At 45.6% G+C, this 17,720-nt stretch overlaps 1 protein-coding gene across 6 annotated transcripts in view; it reads right to left on the reverse strand.

Annotated features, from left to right (window-relative positions):
- Positions 1–17,720, reverse strand: part of FAM171A2 (family with sequence similarity 171 member A2) — a 231,269-nt gene that overhangs the window by 124,410 nt on the left and 89,139 nt on the right. For 3 of the 6 annotated variants that reach the window (XR_011204773.1, XM_069237909.1, XM_069237911.1), the window contains exon 2: positions 6,119–6,346. Coding sequence is in view for 4 of the 6 variants with exons in the window: in XM_069237909.1 (XP_069094010.1) it covers positions 6,119–6,346 (228 nt within the window). In the remaining 2 variants the exon portion in view is untranslated. Of the gene's footprint in view, positions 1–6,088; positions 6,347–17,720 lie in introns of all 6 variants that reach the window. The other 3 variants (XR_011204772.1, XM_069237912.1, XM_069237910.1) reach the window with 1 other exon arrangement.

Below are 17,720 nucleotides of genomic sequence, written 5' to 3' on the forward strand. Positions count from 1 at the left end.
CCCAATAGACCCTATGTGTTCCATTTTTCTTGCCTTTGGACTCTTCAGCAGCTTGCTGCCTAAGGCCTTCAAGAGAGGGACAGGTTTCTTGTCCCTTACACAACTCTTCCCTTGAGGGTCCCCCTGGGCCCAAGAGCTCAACCTGATAAGGTTCCAGCTCCATAGGCTCAGTTCCCTCAGAGGGCAGAACTTCTTCCTGAGAAGAGAGGTTCTCTTTTTCTTGTTGTGTTGCAGCTGGTTTCCCAGCTGACTTTCCTTTTCTCTTGGTAGGCTGGGCCTTTCTTCCAGACTCCAGCTCTACTTTTTCACCCTGTGCCTTGCACTGTGCCCTTGTCTTGACACACACACCAGTTCAGGGATACCCAGCATGGCTGCATGCGTTTTCAGTTCTACCTCAGCCCATGCTGAGGACTCCAGGTCATTTCCAAGCAAACAGTCTACTGGGACATTGAGGAGACCACCACCTGTTTCAGGCCATTGACCCCTCCCCACTCTAAAGTTACCATAGCCATGGGATGTACTTTAGTCTGATTGTCAGCGTTGGTGACTGGATAAGTTTGTCCAGCCAGGTATTGGCCAGGGGAAACCAGTTTCTCTGTCACAATAGTGACACTGGCACCTGTATCCCTCAGGCCCTCTACACTTGTCCCATTAATTAAGAGCTGCTGCCTGTATTTTTGCATGTTAGGGGGCCAGGTAGCCAGTGTGGCTAAATCCACCCCACCCTCAGAGACTAATGTAGCTTCAGTGTGACACCTGATTTGCTCTGGGCACACTGTTGATCCCACTTGGAGACTAGCCATTCCAGTGTTAGCTGGAGTGGAGTTTGAAGTGGTATTTTTCTTGGGACAGGCCTTGTCTCCAGTTTGGTGTCCAGACTGACTACAGCTACGACACCAGGCCTTTTTGGGATCAAGGTTTTTACCCTTGTACCCAGAATTGTTTTGTGAAGAGGCTCTGGGCCCACCCTCCTGTGCAGGTTTTTGAGGGCCTGTAGAAGACTCTTTACTATTTTTGTTTTTGGCTGTCTCACCACCCTTCCCCTGGGGAGGTTTTGTGACCCCTTTCTTTTGGTCACCCCCTGTGGAAGTTTTGGACACCCTAGTCTTGACCCAATGGTCCGCCTTCTTTCCCAATTCTTGGGGAGAAATTGGTCCTAGGTCTACCAGATGCTGATGCAGTTTATCATTGAAACAATTACTTAATAGGTGTTCTTTCACAAATAAATTGTACAGCCCATCATAATTACTTACACCACTGCCTTGAATCCAACCATCTAGTGTTTTTACTGAGTAGTCTACAAAGTCAACCCAGGTCTCGCTTGAGGATTTATGAGCCCCCCTGAATCTAATCCTATACTCCTCAGTGGAGAATCCAAAGCCCTCAATCAGGGTACCCTTCATGAGGTCATAAGATTCTGCCTCTTTTCCAGAGAGTGTGAGGAGTCTATCCCTACACTTTCCTGTGAACATTTCCCAAAGGAGAGCACCCCAGTGAGATTTGTTTACTTTTCTGGTTACACAAGCCCTCTCAAAAGCTGTGAACCATTTGGTGATGTCATCACCATCTTCATATTTAGTTACAATCCCTTTAGGGATTTTCAACATGTCAGTAGAATCTCTGACCCTATTTATGTTGCTGCCACCATTGATGGGTCCTAGGCCCATCTCTTGTCTTTCCCTTTCTATGGCTAGGATCTGTCTTTCCAAAGCCAATCTTTTGGCCATCCTGGCTAACTGGATGTCCTCTTCACTGGAGTTATCCTCAGTGATTTCAGAGAGGTTGGTCCCTCCTGTGAGGGAACCAGCATCTCTGACTATTATTTGTGGAGTCAGGGCTTGAGAGGCCCTGTTCTCCCTAGATAGGACTGGTGGGGGGGAATCACCCTCCAAGTCACTATACTCATCCTCTGTGTTGCCATCCTCAGAGGGGTTGGCTCTTTCAAACTCTGCCAACAGCTCCTGGAGCTGTAGTTTGGAAGGTCTGGAGCCCATTGCTATTTTCTTTAGTTTACAGAGTGACCTTAGTTCTCTCATCTGTAGATGGAGGTAAGGTGTGGTGTCGAGTTCCACCACATTCACATCTGTGCTAGACATTATGCTTCTAAAAATTGGAATACTTTTTAAGAAACTAAAACTAGTTCTAGAATCTAATTCAAACATTTACCAAACTTTTAAACTCTAAAAGAAATGCTAACAGGGACTAACACAAGGCCCTAGCAGGACTTTAAAGAATTTAGAAAAATTTCAAATTGCAAAAATCAATTTCTAATGAAAATTTTTGGAATTTGTCGTGTGATCAGGTATTGGCTGAGTAGTCCAGCAAATGCAAAGTCTTGTATCCCACCGCTGCCACCAATGTAGGAAGTTGGCTCTGTATGTGCTTTTTCAAAGTAAGGAATAGCATGCACAGAGTCCAAGGGTTCCCCTTAGAGGTAAGATAGTGGCAAAAAGAGATAATACTAATGCTCTATTTTGTGGTAGTGTGGTCGAGCAGTAGGCTTATCAAAGGAGTAGTGTTAAGCATTTGTTGTACATACACACAGGCAATAAATGAGGAACACACACTCAGAGACAAATCCAGCCAATAGGTTTTGTTATAGAAAAATATATTTTCTTAGTTTATTTTAAGAACCACAGGTTCAAATTCTACATGTAATATCTCATTTGAAAGGTATTGCAGGTAAGTACTTTAGGAACTTTGAATCATTACATTAGCATGTATACTTTTTACATAAAACACAATAAGCTGTTTTAAAAGTGGACACTGCAATTTTCACAGTTCCTGGGGGAGGTAAAGTATTGTTAGGTTTCACAGGTAAGTAAGTCACTTACAGGTTTCAGTTCTTGGTCCAAGGTAGCCCACCGTTGGGGGTTCAGAGCAACCCCAAAGTCACCACACCAGCAGCTCAGGGCCGGTCAGGTGCAGAGGTCAAAGAGGTGTCCAAAACACATAGGCTTCAATGGAGAGAAGGGTGTGCCCCGGTTCCAGTCTGCCAGCAGGTAAGTACCCGCGTCTTCGGAGGGCAGACCAGGGGGGTTTTGTAGGGCACCGGGGGGGACACAAGTCAGCACAGAAAGTACACCCTCAGCAGCGCGGGGGCGGCCGGGTGCAGTGTGCAAACACGCGTCGGGTTTACAATGGTTTTCAATGAGAGATCAAGGGATCTCTTCAGCGTTGCAGGCAGGCAAGGGGGGGGCTCCTCGGGGTAGCCACCACCTAGGCAAGGGAGAGGGCCTCCTGGGGGTCACTCCTGCACCGGAGTTCCGTTCCTTCAGGTGCTGGGGGCTGCGGGTGCAGGGTTTTTTCCAGCCGTCGGGAAATGGAGTTCAGGCAGTCACGGTCAGGGGTAGCCTCGGGATTCCCTCTGCAGGCGTCGCTGTGGGGGATCAGGAGGGACAACTTTGGTTACTCACAGTCTTGGAGTCGCTAGAGGGTCCTCCCTGAGGTGTTGGTTCTCCACCAGTCGAGTCGGGGTCGCCGGGTGCAGTGTTGCAAGTCTCACGCTTCTTGCGGGGAGTTGCAGGGGTCTTTAAATCTGCTCCTTGAAACAAAGTTGCAGTTCTTTTGGAGCAGTGCCGCTGTCCTCGGGAGTTTCTTGTCTTTCTTGAAGCAGGGCAGTCCTCAGAGGATTCAGAGGTCGCTGGTCCCTTGGAAAGCGTCGCTGGAGCAGGTTTCTTTGGAAGGCAGGAGACAGGCTGGTAAGTCTGGGGCCAAAGCAGTTGGTGTCTTCTGGTCTTCCTCTGCAGGGGTTTTTCAGCTCAGCAGTCCTCTTCTTCTTGTTAGTTGCAGGAATCTAAATTCTTAGGTTCAGGGGAGCCCTTAAATACTAAATTTAAGGGCGTGTTTAGGTCTGGGGGGTTAGTAGCCAATGGCTACTAGCCCTGAGGGTGAGTACACCCTCTTTGTGCCTCCTCCCAAGGGGAGGGGGGTCACATCCCTAATCCTATTGGGGGAATCCTCCATCTGCAAGATGGAAGATTTCTAAAAGTTAGAGTCACTTCAGCTCAGGACACCTTAGGGGCTGTCCTGACTGGTCAGTGACTCCTCCTTGTTTTTCTCATTATTTTCTCCGGCCTTGCCGCCAAAAGTGGGGGCCGTGGCCGGAGGGGGCGGGCAACTCCACTAGCTGGAGTGTCCTGCGGTGCTGGCACAAAGGGGTGAGCCTTTGAGGCTCACCGCCAGGTGTGACAGCTCCTGCCTGGGGGAGGTGTTAGCATCTCCACCCAGTGCAGGCTTTGTTACTGGCCTCAGAGTGACAAAGGCACTCTCCCCATGGGGCCAGCAACATGTCTTGGTTGTGGCAGGCTGCTGGAACCAGTCAGCCTACACAGATAGTCGGTTAAGGTTTCAGGGGGCACCTCTAAGGTGCCCTCTGTGGTGTATTTTACAATAAAATGTACACTGGCATCAGTGTGCATTTATTGTGCTGAGAAGTTTGATACCAAACTTCCCAGTTTTCAGTGTAGCCATTATGGTGCTGTGGAGTTCGTGTAAAGCAGACTCTCAGACCATATACTCTTATGGCTACCCTGCACTTACAATGTCTAAGGTTTTGCTTAGACACTGTAGGGGCACAGTGCTCATGCACTGGTGCCCTCACCTATGGTATAGTTCACCCTGCCTTATGGCTGTAAGGCCTACTAGAGGGGTGACTTATCTATACCTGCATAGGCAGTGAGAGGCTGGCATGGCACCCTGAGGGGAGTGCCATGTCGACTTACTCATTTTGTTCTCACCAGCACACACAAGCTGGCAAGCAGTGTGTCTGTGCTGAGTGAGGGGTCTCCAGGGTGGCATAAGACATGCTGCAGCCCTTAGAGACCTTCCTTGGCATCAGGGCCCTTGGTACCAGGGGTACCACTTACAAGGGACTTATCTGGATGCCAGGGTGTGCCAATTGTGGATACAAAAGTACAGGTTAGGGAAAGAACACTGGTGCTGGGGCCTGGTTAGCAGGCCTCAGCACACTTTCAATTCAAAACATAGCATCAGCAAAGGCAAAAAGTCAGGGGGTAACCATGCCAAGGAGGTATTTCCTTACAGGCGGGCTACCAGAATAGGTCCTATAATCGCTGTCTGCTCTTGGATTGCCTGTAACACATTACCATGTCTACTTATAAAAAACCTGCAGAAAAGTTTTTTTTCTCATAACAGATACTGGTGTGGTCTCTTTATTGGCTTATGTCTTTTACTCCATCTAACTTTAGGCATCTGTGTGGCTATGGGATATCAGCGCTATGTTTCACACTAGAATTAAACCAAATTAAACAGGTTAAATAATATCACATGTTGTTAAAAAGAAAATATCCCACCCCTGAAAGTCTGGTGGCTTCAAACCCTTGTAGTACAAAAATACGAGCTTTGAGGTGGGGAGGTGCCACAAGATAAACATGAAATAGATCTGTTGTTTGTTGTCGGTGTATTTCTTCTATGTCTCCTTTTAAAGGAAAAAAAGATACAATAGGGCTTATTTAAGAAAAGTGGTGCTGCACTCTTGCTCCCCTTAGCGCCCCCCCCTAACCCTACCGTGTGCGCGCTGTATTTAAAATACGGTGCTTCATGGCGGTAGTTAGGGGACAAGCGTCAACATTTTTTATGCTAGTCTGGCGCTTTTCAGGATTAACATAAAAAATGTTGACGCTAATCCTGCAAAGCACCTTGCAGCCCATTGTAACCAAAGGAAGCCTCTTTTTAACACCTTCTCTGAGCAGGCGTTAAATTGACGAAAAAAATGGCACAAGGAAATTTGTAAGATTTCCTTGCGCCATTTTCTTTGGCCCCTTTAGCGGGGTAACACCCCCCCTTGCATAAATTATGCCTGGCGCAGGCAAAATATAGCGCAAAGGGTTACAAAGTGGTATTATGCACTTTGTAAATATTGTGCAGCGCTTTTGGCCTTCTAACTGCACATTTGCATAAAAAATGATACTAATGTGGCGTTGGAATGGCACTAGAGACTCTTAAATATGCCCCAATATGTTTTACCTCTATGCCTTTTGTATGGAGCTAGAACATTACATTAATCACATTCATATTTTTGGTTTTCAGCAAAGCATTTGAATCTTTCACTCCCTCGAACACGTACAGCAAGGACGGCGAACAAGTGGTTCCTTACGTGGGAGCTTGTCCACCCGCCAGGGGATGGAGTTGGTGACGAAGCCTCTCTTTGCTGCTGTAACAAGAATCCACGTGCCCAGCCGGTAGCCAATGGTCAGCATGGCCATGCCCTCATGGTCTGTGAGCCCCGAGGCCAACGACGTCTGACTTCCATAAATGTCCACAGTAGATTGGGCCAGCGGAGAAAGGTCACTGTTTTCATACACCTGCACCTTGATAAGGATTTCTGGGGAAAAAAAGAAAAAATAACAGATTGGTCAATTAATAGGCTAAGGAACACCCATCACGAGTGTTGGTCATCCAATTAGGACTAAGAGAGCATCCAATCATTCAATAAAGGCACAGGCTTAATCCAATCAGGGTGCAAGGTCTCCCTACAGAGAGAGAAGGGTGCGTCCAATGACAGACTACAGAAAATCTAAAAATGAAAACTTTGGAATGGGGAAATGCCTTTGGACGTTGAGCTCATTACATCAACAGAATATTAACTCCAAAGGTGCTCGTTCGACCTCGGAAGAATGAAAGGCAGAATGACCTGCTGAGGTTAGAAACTGTTATTACATGTATGTATTAATCCAATGAGCCACCAGATTCAGCTTTGGTTGGAGCCCCCCAACACATCCGACGTTTTACATGCCTCTGAACGATTGAGAGAGCATGAAAAGAGCACATTTTACGTTCGCAGGTCTAAAAGCTTGGGCACTGGCAGTTATAAACCACTTCCCCGAGTTCTCTTGGGCACTGCGGATTACGAGACACTTCCTCTAATACTGTTAGGCACTGCAGGTTAGAAGTCACTTCCTCTATTACTTTTGGGCACTGCTGGATACAAACCACTTCCTCGAGTACTCTTGGGCACTGCTAGTTACAACCCACTTCCACAAGTACCCCTAAGAACTGCTGGTTACAAACAATTTCCCCAAGTACTCCTGGACACTGCTGGTTACAAGCCACTTCCCCACGAACACTTGGACACTGTTGTTTACAAACTACTTCCACGAGTACCCTTGAGCACTGCTGGTTACCAGCTAACTTCCCCAAGCACTCTTAGGAACTGTTGATTACATGTAATTTTGCCTGAGTACTATTAGGCACTGCTAGTTACAAACCACTTCCACAAGTTCGTCTGAGCACTGTTGGTTACAAGCCTTTTCCCCAAGTACTCTTGGACACTTTGTTACAAGGCACTTTCCCTAGAGTACTCTTGGGCACTGCTGGTTACAAACCACTTCCAAGAGTACTCTTGGCCACTGCAGGTTAAAAACCACTTCCACGAGTACCCCTGAGCACTGCTGGTTACTAACCAGTTCCCCAAGAACTCTTCGGCACTGTTGGTTATACGCCACTTACCCGGGTACTCTTGGGCACTGGCAGTTACAAACCACTTCCATGAGTACCTCTGAGCACTGCTGGTTACCAACCACTTCACCAAGCTCTCTTGGACAATGCTGGTTACAAGCCACATCCCCAAGTATTCTTGGGCACTATCAGTTTCAAGCGACTTCCCTGAGTACTCTTGGGCACTATTGGTTACAAGCCACTTCCCCGAATATTCTTGGGAACTGTCTGTTACAAACCACTTTCCCTGAGTACTCTTGGGCACTGCTGGTTGCAAACCACTTCCACAAGTACTCTTGGGCACTGCAGGTTAAAAACCACTTCCACGAGTAACCCTGAACACTGCTGGTAACCAACCAGTTCCCCAAGCACTACTGGACAATGCTGGTCACAAGCCACTTCCCCAAGTACTCTTGGACACTATCAGTTACAAGCGACTTCCCTGAGTACTCTTGGGCACTGTTGGTTACAAGCCACTTCCCCAAATATTCTTGGGAACTATCTGTTCCAAACCACTTTCCCCGAGTACTCTTGGGCACTGCTGGTTACAAACCACTTGCACAAATACTCTTGGGCACTGCAGTTTAAAAACCATTTCCACAGGTACCCCTGAGCACTGCTGGTTACTAACCAGTTCCCCAAGCACTCTACGACACTGATGGTTATAAGCCACTTCCCAGAGTACTCTTTGACACTGCTGGTTACAAACCACTTCCATGAGTACCTCTGAGCACTGCTGGTTCCCAACCACTTCCCCAAGCACTACTGGACAATGCTGGTCACAAGCCACTTCCCCCAAGTACTCTTGGGCACTACCAGTTACAGGCGACTTCCCTGAGTACTCTTGGGCAATGTCGGTTACAAGCCACTTCCCCTGAGTACTCTTGGGTATTATCAGTTACAAGCCACTTCCCTGAGTACACTTGGGTACTACTGGTTACAAACCATTTTGCTGAGAGTTCTTGAGAACTGCCTTCGCTTGAAGTTTGCCTGCAAGTCACTGAGCAGTAGTTCAGATACAGAGAAACCATCATTTCCCACCTTGTTGTTAAACGTAGTGACAGAGTGTAGCACAGATAATCAAGTCAACTTTAGGAAAAGTGTTGAAAAATGTTAAGACGGACAGAAAATAAAGTAAGTGCAACAATGTAGTTAAAAAAGAACTTGAAGGAGTTTTGCCCTCAAAAATAGCTATTTATTGGTAGTTATAAGCTGTTATACCAGATATTAGCTATTATAGTTGTCATCGTGAACACACCACAACCACTCCCTCCACCTCCCCCCCATTTTATGCATTAGGTAGTTTATGGTGGATATTTCGTTTGATGAACCAGACTACGCACTGCTATTGGTATGAACTTCTGGGATGAGAGTGTTGATGATTTTCCTTCCTGAAATGATTCTAAAACACACGAAAACAAATGTTGCTGATAACAGACCAAATTATTTTGACTTTTCGCACTGCTTCCCACTCCCCTACCTCCCGTAATTTTGACAGCTCCTGTAGGCTTAAATTGCTTCTATTCGTACCCCATAACTTTGGCCCCTCCTTGAACTCTCTTGCATTGCTTGATTCCTGCCCAGGAAGCCTGGCCGATGAGGTTCCCTCCATCATTCCTTTGCTCATTCTCTAGGGAGGTGATTAAAGCTTTCCTGTCTCAGTATTCAATATCTGTCCGGCACCACCTCGTGTCGCGAGGTACACGTGCTTGACGCAAGACGATGCATTATTTATGTCACACCTAATCCAGAGAGGCCTATGCATGCACAACGAGGCCAGGTGCAAGGTTATTACCATAGAAGATTGGAGTCTCAGAGAGAGAAGATGCAGGAGTATGAAACGTGTCTAGTAGGGAACAGATTCAGAGAAGGCGTAAAGTCCCAGAGATAGTCAACCCGGAACCGGGCTAAAATGGCCCTAAGTAGCATTGTTGGTAAGGACAGTATTAAATCCTGCCATACAGAGAAGGTTCCTATTCGTAAAAGCCTATTTTTTTATGCAACCTATTGAGGACTTTCTGAGAAGTTCTTAGTTAAAATAAGCTTGAACCAGATGAAAGATTGACGTGCCACAAATTTGCCTAGCGCCGAATTTCAAAGAGTTGCACACTGAAGATGTCCCCACATTGCTTGGGTTGAAAATGAAATGTTAGTGCACTGCTAAGGATTGTGCTATGTGCAAATGAAATTTGTACTGCAGGATCACTGAGGCACAAATGAAATGTGTTATTAAGGCACACTACAAATTTCTATACGCAGACAACCACAAGGGTAAATTGCCCAAAATCTGTCATTGTGCAGAAATTACACACTACTCTTGGAAATATCATGCAAAACTCTGCTTTTGTTTGCTCCTGATTTCATGTGATGCTCGGATCTCCCCTAAAGCCAGGTCATGTTAGTTAGATAGCTCTGGCTTGGTGTGGAATCCTAGAGGTGAGTTACAGGGTGAGTGGAAGAGATCAGGAGTCAAATTCACAATACTCACCAAAATCCATGTCACTACTAGATACAGCCGCCGCAGGGGGAGTGCAGGTGCTGCAACAAGCACGAGACTCAGTTTTGGCCCCCCACGGTCAGCCCAGTGATACGAAAAAAGTAGAAAGGGATCTGACCACAGCCAACAGGTGAAGATGGCACCGGTGAGGAACCACTGGGTGTCTGAGAGCCTACGGTTGGCCGATCAGTGGCTGTCCCCATCGCGGGAGCATGCAGGGAGAAGGAGGCGGAGAAGAACTTTAAAGAAGAGGTACCAATAGGCGGCCTAAAGGAGGAAAAGAGGCGAATGCTTGTGTTTGCAGTGGCCTGTAGTAATCCAGCACGACCTGTAGAGAGGCAGTGTTGTAATTCCCAAGACCTATACACAGCCCACTGTCAGGTTACCCAGGGTTAGGCTGCTTGGTGGTGGGATACAATACCTGATGTCCAACCTTTGGGCTTCCCAGGACCTTTCAGACTCCTGATGACAATCCTATAAGGAGTCTGCAAAGGTCCCACCCCATTACGCCATGTTTGTAAAGATTAGCAGTGGTTTGAAGCTAAGTGAACCTCAGGCATTTGTGCTGCACCTATGTCATCTTTTAAAATTCTTTTTGCAAGTGAAAGTTGATCAGCACTGCTACTAGCAGCATTTTGTGAGCGAAGCACAGCTTTGCAAATTATGAATGAAAGGCCTTGCTAATCAAAAGTAAGTCTAGGCCTATATTGTGAAGTTACTTCACAGAGGATGGAGAGGAGGGGCCTGAAGACAGTGCCCTTGCTGCAGTCCACAGAAGACACTGAAACCTGGCGAGCTGACCTGTTCAACACCAGCAGCACTAGTCTACACTGAGCTAAGCAATCTTTCTGGCTGTCATGGTAAGGTCATCTAGGTACTGGTCACTGTGCACAGACTTTGTAGGTTTAATGACCAGCTGACCACTGCATTCACAAGAACCTCTCCGACAAACAATTCTTAACCCTCTCCCAGGTAAAGCACAGTAAAAGTGAAGATGAATTTACATATTTGAAGTCACAGACTTTGGAAGGAAAAGCCTCTTGGCAAGGGTTCCTGGCTTCAGGTCCCACAGGGTGACCTCTAATTCCACCTCTCATAGGACATAATAGGTCCAATGTTATACAGAATTCTAGCACCAGGGATAGATGTGCGACAGTTCCAGTTTTGGTAGTGAAGTCCCAGCAGTTTTTCATGCCACTCCCTTCATTGCCACGGTTTTGTGATACTTTCCTTGATTTCCAGAAATAGCCCAAAAACTAAATTAAAAAAATCCAGCTTTTCTCTATTTTCTACTGGCCGCAGTTTAGTTTTCAATAAGCCACTCATATGTGGCCTCAGAGACTAACCTGCCTCCTGGTTAGGATTAAGGATTATCTGGGTCTGGAATAGCCCTGTATCTCAGTACTAGATGGCTGTTGGTCAGGATGTTCTGGTGTACTTTGGGTACCAGGATTCTTCAGTACCTCAGGGTTAGGTTGGACGTTTGGTGTGCATTGTGCTGTACACAGAAATACCCTAAACCTTAAAAGTTTATTATCCAATAATGACAATGAGTGTCTTGATATTTTGATCCAGGCGTAATTGAGCTTTTGTACATTATGTGTTAATGGTCCTGCATGGCTGTCAAAAAAGGGGTGAGGTCTAGCTTTCCTGACTCTTCTGTGGCTACCAGGCTCATGAGTTCAGGAGCAGAGGCTTTCTAGGACTAACCTTAGGCACTTTGGAGACATCACAGTCTCAGTCTAGGATGGGCCTCTAGGCACACAAGCCATCCGGACTCACCTTGCATTTCATTTTCTGCTCACCATAGAGCCTCAACAAGAACAAGAAACTCTGGATATTGGCCCAGAGAGCCAAAATTTGGTGCCTGATCCTAAAGTGTGGTTGGGTAACCTTTTGTAGCCCAAGGTCAGGATGGCAGGACTCAGCTTGACATCAAAGCATGGTTCTTGGTGGTGCAGGGAGTGAGTCCTCCAAGCTGTACTCCTAGGCTGCTCACCAGCATGCATTTCTATGTTGTTGATGTTTGCTGTCCTCTTCTGTATCTTGCTGGCACCAGAAGCTACGGGACAATTTCGGAGACCTTTGGAAACACTCAATATTCCAATCCAGAGACAATGAATCCGATGGAGGCAGGACTTTCGGAATGGCACCTGTCAGATCTCCTCGGGCTTGGTTCCAAGCCTGGTGCATGCAATCCATTTTCAAAATTCTTGTTGGTGGACTCCAGTAATTATCCAGATCAGAAAGTGCTAGAAAAGGTGCAACTACTTACGCTGAGTACATTGTATTCGTAAAAACCTATATTTGGTGCTGAGTACATTGTATATTAAACTGGCGGGCCACTAATGAAAGGAGGAGGTCTGGGGAGGGGCCTGGTATTGGTTAGATGGGCATGGAGGTTTGTGTATTCCCAAACCAATGGGTCTCCCTTTGCCAATTTTCTTTAGTTGTCGGTATTGGCCTTGCCAAATTTGGAACAAGCATCTTGGAATGCTATCTTGGAAGAATAAAATATAACATTCCCAGATGGCGGGCTTTGCTAATACCAATACAATTCTACAGGCATTGTCAAAGCCAATAGAGGCAGGCAGTGGGAAGAGGGTAGGGAGAGAGAGACTTGGAAGGGGCGTGACAGAGACACAGAAACACAAAACCTTGATGTCAGAGATAATAGTAGGAAGTGGGGGAACTGAGGATGCCTGGTATGGCGGGGATAGAGAGGGAAGAGGAAAGGGAAAGGAGCAAGAGAGACACAAGGTCACAGCAATGCCCAGTGCCAGAGAGAGTAATATGGAAGCAATGGGAGTGAGCATGGGAACCAATGATGATTGGTAGGCTAGTGAAAGAAAGAAAGTGGGAAGAGAGGGACATAGAGATAGCATGAGAGAGACTGAGAGAGAGGAGGCAGATATACACACCATTGAAAGCTAAATCTCAAATGACATAGAAAACTGGAAAGAAAAATTGTTCAGTGACATCGAAAGTGGAACATCACACTTAACCAATCAAACAAGCATTTGCAATGCAATAGGTCTTGCTTTTGCTTGAGTTAGAGGTACTAGTGTTATAAATGCATAACTGGACTTTTCTTGCCACATAAATTGGTCAACAAAATCCATGCATTATAAAGCTGAATAAATATGAAAATCATTTTATTACCATATGTAACTCTGTGACATTTGTAGGGAAATCAGTGACATTTCAGAGTACCACTCCCCAGTCTTTACTCCAACCCCACCTCAGGATGTTCTTATGGTACACATAGAGAGATCAGCTGGTGATAACAACATTAACCGAAAGTCATGTTGCATCAGTGAGCTGAGTTCGCAACCTTTGATGAATCGCTGTGACATGCAACAGGCGAATGAAAGAACAGACAGATGCATGTGGGAATGCTTTGTTTAAAACAAAATACGAGGCTGTCTCTAGCCCGCAACCGAAGCCCAGCAATCAGAGCACCGCCGGGTGGTGAAAACAGCAAGGGACTGTGGCAGTACTGCAAAGGAGGCGGCGAACAAACGTCCCTTGGCAGCCATATGTGTAACAGGGCCAGTCTGCAAGGTGTAACAAAACAGCCTCAACGTGGGACAAACGTAAAGCATTTAACTACGAAATCAAGGGAATTTTGAAAGGAAGGAATGATTGAAAGTGATGGCCGTGAGATGGGCGTGCTTAAAGCCCACAGAATAGATTACAACACGTCAAAGAGCAGCGCTTGCGCGCTGCTAAGCTCAACCTAACAAGGAGGATGAACCTTAAATGCAGGGGTGGGACAAACACAAAACAGCAGTGGAAAGCCAATGAATCAGGAGCCAAGGATTGAAATAGACAAGCAAGCCTTTCAATCATAAGTGAGTGGCAGTTCAAAAGTCCACTCAAAGTAGACGTAAAAAAAGCATATGTTACAATGCTGCCCGTAGTGAGACTGCAAAAAACGCAGGGTGGGGCAGCTGTGACTTTCAGCTATGGGCTTTAATCCCAACATTCCCCACTGCATCACTAAAGTAATGTTGGCTACCAGAAAATGCTATTTGTGAAAGTACAGAGGAGGCTGTTGGGCTGATGGAAAACCTTTCTAGATAGCTTATCTGGGCACATAAATCAAAGGAAGATGAGAGACAACTTCCCTTCCTGTCCCGAGATACCTACTGTGACTCCTAATCCAAACATAAATCCCCTTCAAGTGCCCCAATACCACACACAAGGCTTCATATGAATGGTAAATACCACCCAGTCTCTGAAATCACACTGACCTTCCACTGGCTTCTCATAGTCGTCTGCAGGAAACCAGTCCATTAGATTCCTGGTACCAGACACAGTAAATAGACTTCGTGAAAGCTTTCAACAACAATGTAGGTTACTAGTCTTCAGGAAACACCACATTATGCAAATGTCGTCTTAACAGTTAAAGAGTGACCAAGTCCTCACTCAAGCCTCTAATGGTGCACGTTATATATATATATAACATACAAAACAAAGCACTGACTGATTTCTAGCGTTGGGCAGAATTTGCTTAATTTGCTTTCACATAATTACATAAAATTGCAAATCTTTCATTTCGCACAATATTTTAGCGCCAGATACATTCTTGCATTATTTTTTGATGTGAGGACTCATTTCGTGTTTAAAAAAATAGTGTCTTTGTGGTAAATGTTTACTGTGATTGGCACTTAGTTATGTGATGTGGCATTATGGCGTAATTTCAGCAACAAGAGTAACATTAAATGCCCGAAATTACGCAAATTACACTCATGTAATTTACACTTCGCCCAGGCCTACTGATTTCAGAATGAAAGAATGAAAAAGTAAATGAATAGTAGCATTTCTAAAAGTCATCCACCCTGTTGAGTTTTGATAGTAAAGGAGACTTCGGTCACTTCACTCTGTTGTAGGTAAACCTCCCGGACACCCCATGAATATGAGTCAAAAGGTATATTCAGATCTATTTGTGCTTCTGGAGAGAAATCGATATGGAGCAGGCACCAGGAATCCACAGCACATATTTTGGGGTTCTTCTTGTGGGCACCTTCCTAGCCCAGCCCCTCCCCCCGGAAGTAGTGCTTGACTAGAGCTCAACTCAGGACTGCACGGCTGATGCGGACCCACTGCCAAATAATCTGCTGACCTAAAAAGTAGACCGAGTGAAATCATCTGGAGGGAGATATGAGTCAGCAGATGCAACAACCGTGCCAAGAAGGCAGCCTCCCGATGACCCACTTCATGGGAGGGATGAACGCCAGGCGCTATGCTAATGCTGATCTAATCAGGGCGGCGATGATCCGATGCCTGCGCACACCACAAGCATAAACAAGAGCTCAGTGTCAGAGAAATCATTGCAGTCTGAGGACTCTACACACCAGCAAAACCCAGCAGGGCAGTTTATCAAAGCACTGAATCTACTTCTAACAGTACAAACAGTATTTGTTGTATTATTTTTGCAGTTTGATATGGCACAAGCTCTGCACAATGTATGGGAACCTTTACATGACCACCAGTTAAACTACACGAGATCACATTCATTTTTTAGGCATGAAGAGCTCAGGGTCCTCATTTACATGAATCTGATGCATCGCAGCTCCAATGCGTCAGATTTCTTGCAGTGCACTTTGACCCCCTAATGATGGCATGGATGCACTGTATTGAGCTCCATGGTGCACGTTTTCACAGATGCATCGGAACTTCTGACACATCTTTGGTGCTAAACTGACACACGACGCTACTCCAACAATGCAAGCAAGACTTCCATAGAGAAAAGCCCTGCGTCAGTTTAATGCCTGCTCTGAGCAGGCGTTAAAATTCTGATGCAGTGAAGTCGCAGATCGACGCACTGAAATGTAAATTTCACTGCATCAGTTCTGCGTGGCTTTTCCCAAGGAACGCCTACCTTGCCTACATCATACTGGCGCAGGTATAATGTGACGCAAGGCTTTACAGACTGAAGCATTGGGCCCAATGTGTCAGTTTGTAAATGTGGAGCAGTGTAAAGCACTGCTTCTGCCACCATTGCATTAAAAAAAAATTACGCAAAGGTGGCACAAAGGTCTTGTAAATGAGGCCCTAAGTGATTTGTCCAGAGTCACAGGATGTTGAGATGACACTGAGACTTGAATCTGGATCCCTAGTTCAAAATTCGGCAGCAAGAGCCATAACACCACATCCTCATCCCTAAAGTAAGGAAACAGATTACCGTTTAGATACAAACAATCAACATCTACAAAAAAGGACACGGAAAAATAGACTGCAAAAAAATAAAAAATTAAGACCAAAATAATCAACTGGATCTACAACCTTTTACAAACATGCAGTTAACACATTGTAGGTGCTAGCAGTAGAGGTAAGACTACTCCCACCAATAGATAAAGAAACCAATTCACACTGCTATGAGTCTTCATATATTTACTCCCATCAATAGACAAAGAAACCAATTCACACTGCTATGAGTCTTCATATATTTACTCCCATCAATAGACAAAGGAACCAGATCACACTGCTATGAGTCTTCATATATTTACTCCCATCAATAGGCAAAGAAACCAAATCACAGTGCTATGAGTCTTCATATATTTAAACCCGTGGAAGGGAACAAAACCATCAATACACAACAAAGCAAACCGAGCACATAATCTTCACAGAGCAAATATTGATGACAGAAGCACCAATATCTGCATACAATGAAAGTAAAACTTGGCTAGCCACAGGGCAAATACCATAAACAGCAACACTGCCATTTATATACGTAACAAGAAAGCAAAATTTCAACACTGGCTATTCAAATGGAACTATTACAGACAAAAAATGCTGTCTTATACAAAGCAAGCAAAACAACATTGGGGCTTAGTTGGGTAAACAATGTACACAGGAGCACAGCTAAATTAGACAGAAACAACGCAAGCTCCACCACTGGAGTCCTAAAAGAATAAACACTGAATATAGGAACACCCTCATACAAAAAAAGCAATATCCAAAACAATGGTCCTGATTTCAAAGAAGTTGTAAATCATCGTTTGGAGGATTGTCCACCTGTGGAGAGTCCTTCAGCAGAATAATTTGCACTACAGAAGTAGAGTTGAGATACTGAAGATGGAGCAGTCTCCATCAGCAGAGGATTTACCACCTCTCCGAAAAATCTAAATATTTCCCATTATCAGTGACTCGAAATCAGGGCCTACGAGTCATAAAATATTACACGCACGGAGTCATCGGGAGACTGCCTAGAAAATAAGAACGGGAGCATAACTAGTGTATATGCAACTTGCGAGAGCAGTCCGTACAAAATACTGCTTCTGTTTTTCTGGGATGCCCTGGACTGACAGAGAAGATGCAGGACACGTCACCAAATGCGTTACTACCTTTAGGGAGGCAGGGGTCCCTAACGCTAGAAAGGCCGATATAGGCCATGCTCATCAGTTATGGTAAATATATGTCATGTTATGTTCGAAGCATTTGTAAAGCCCACATTCTTCCATGGTATAGACTCACAGCACATTTGGAGATTCGGGTGCCTTCCAGACATGTTTCAGAGGATTCCGTCGCAGACCCAAATCTGGTACAGCCAGTGAGGCTAATGCCTCTATTGTGTATACGTGAGCTCCTCCGTAAGATGGCTGTGTCATGCTCTCTGGCTTCCAGGAGTATGGCATTGACGTCTGACGGAGTGGGAAGCGGAGGACTTTACCAAGGTCCTTACACATCTTCTAGTGCAGGGGACATGCCCATTGTCTGATAGGTGGATAACTGTGAAAGCCATTTGTTCATCTTGGTT

The sequence above is a fragment of the Pleurodeles waltl genome, chromosome 6 (assembly GCF_031143425.1).
Source record: "Pleurodeles waltl isolate 20211129_DDA chromosome 6, aPleWal1.hap1.20221129, whole genome shotgun sequence".
NCBI classification, from domain to species: domain Eukaryota; kingdom Metazoa; phylum Chordata; class Amphibia; order Caudata; family Salamandridae; genus Pleurodeles; species Pleurodeles waltl.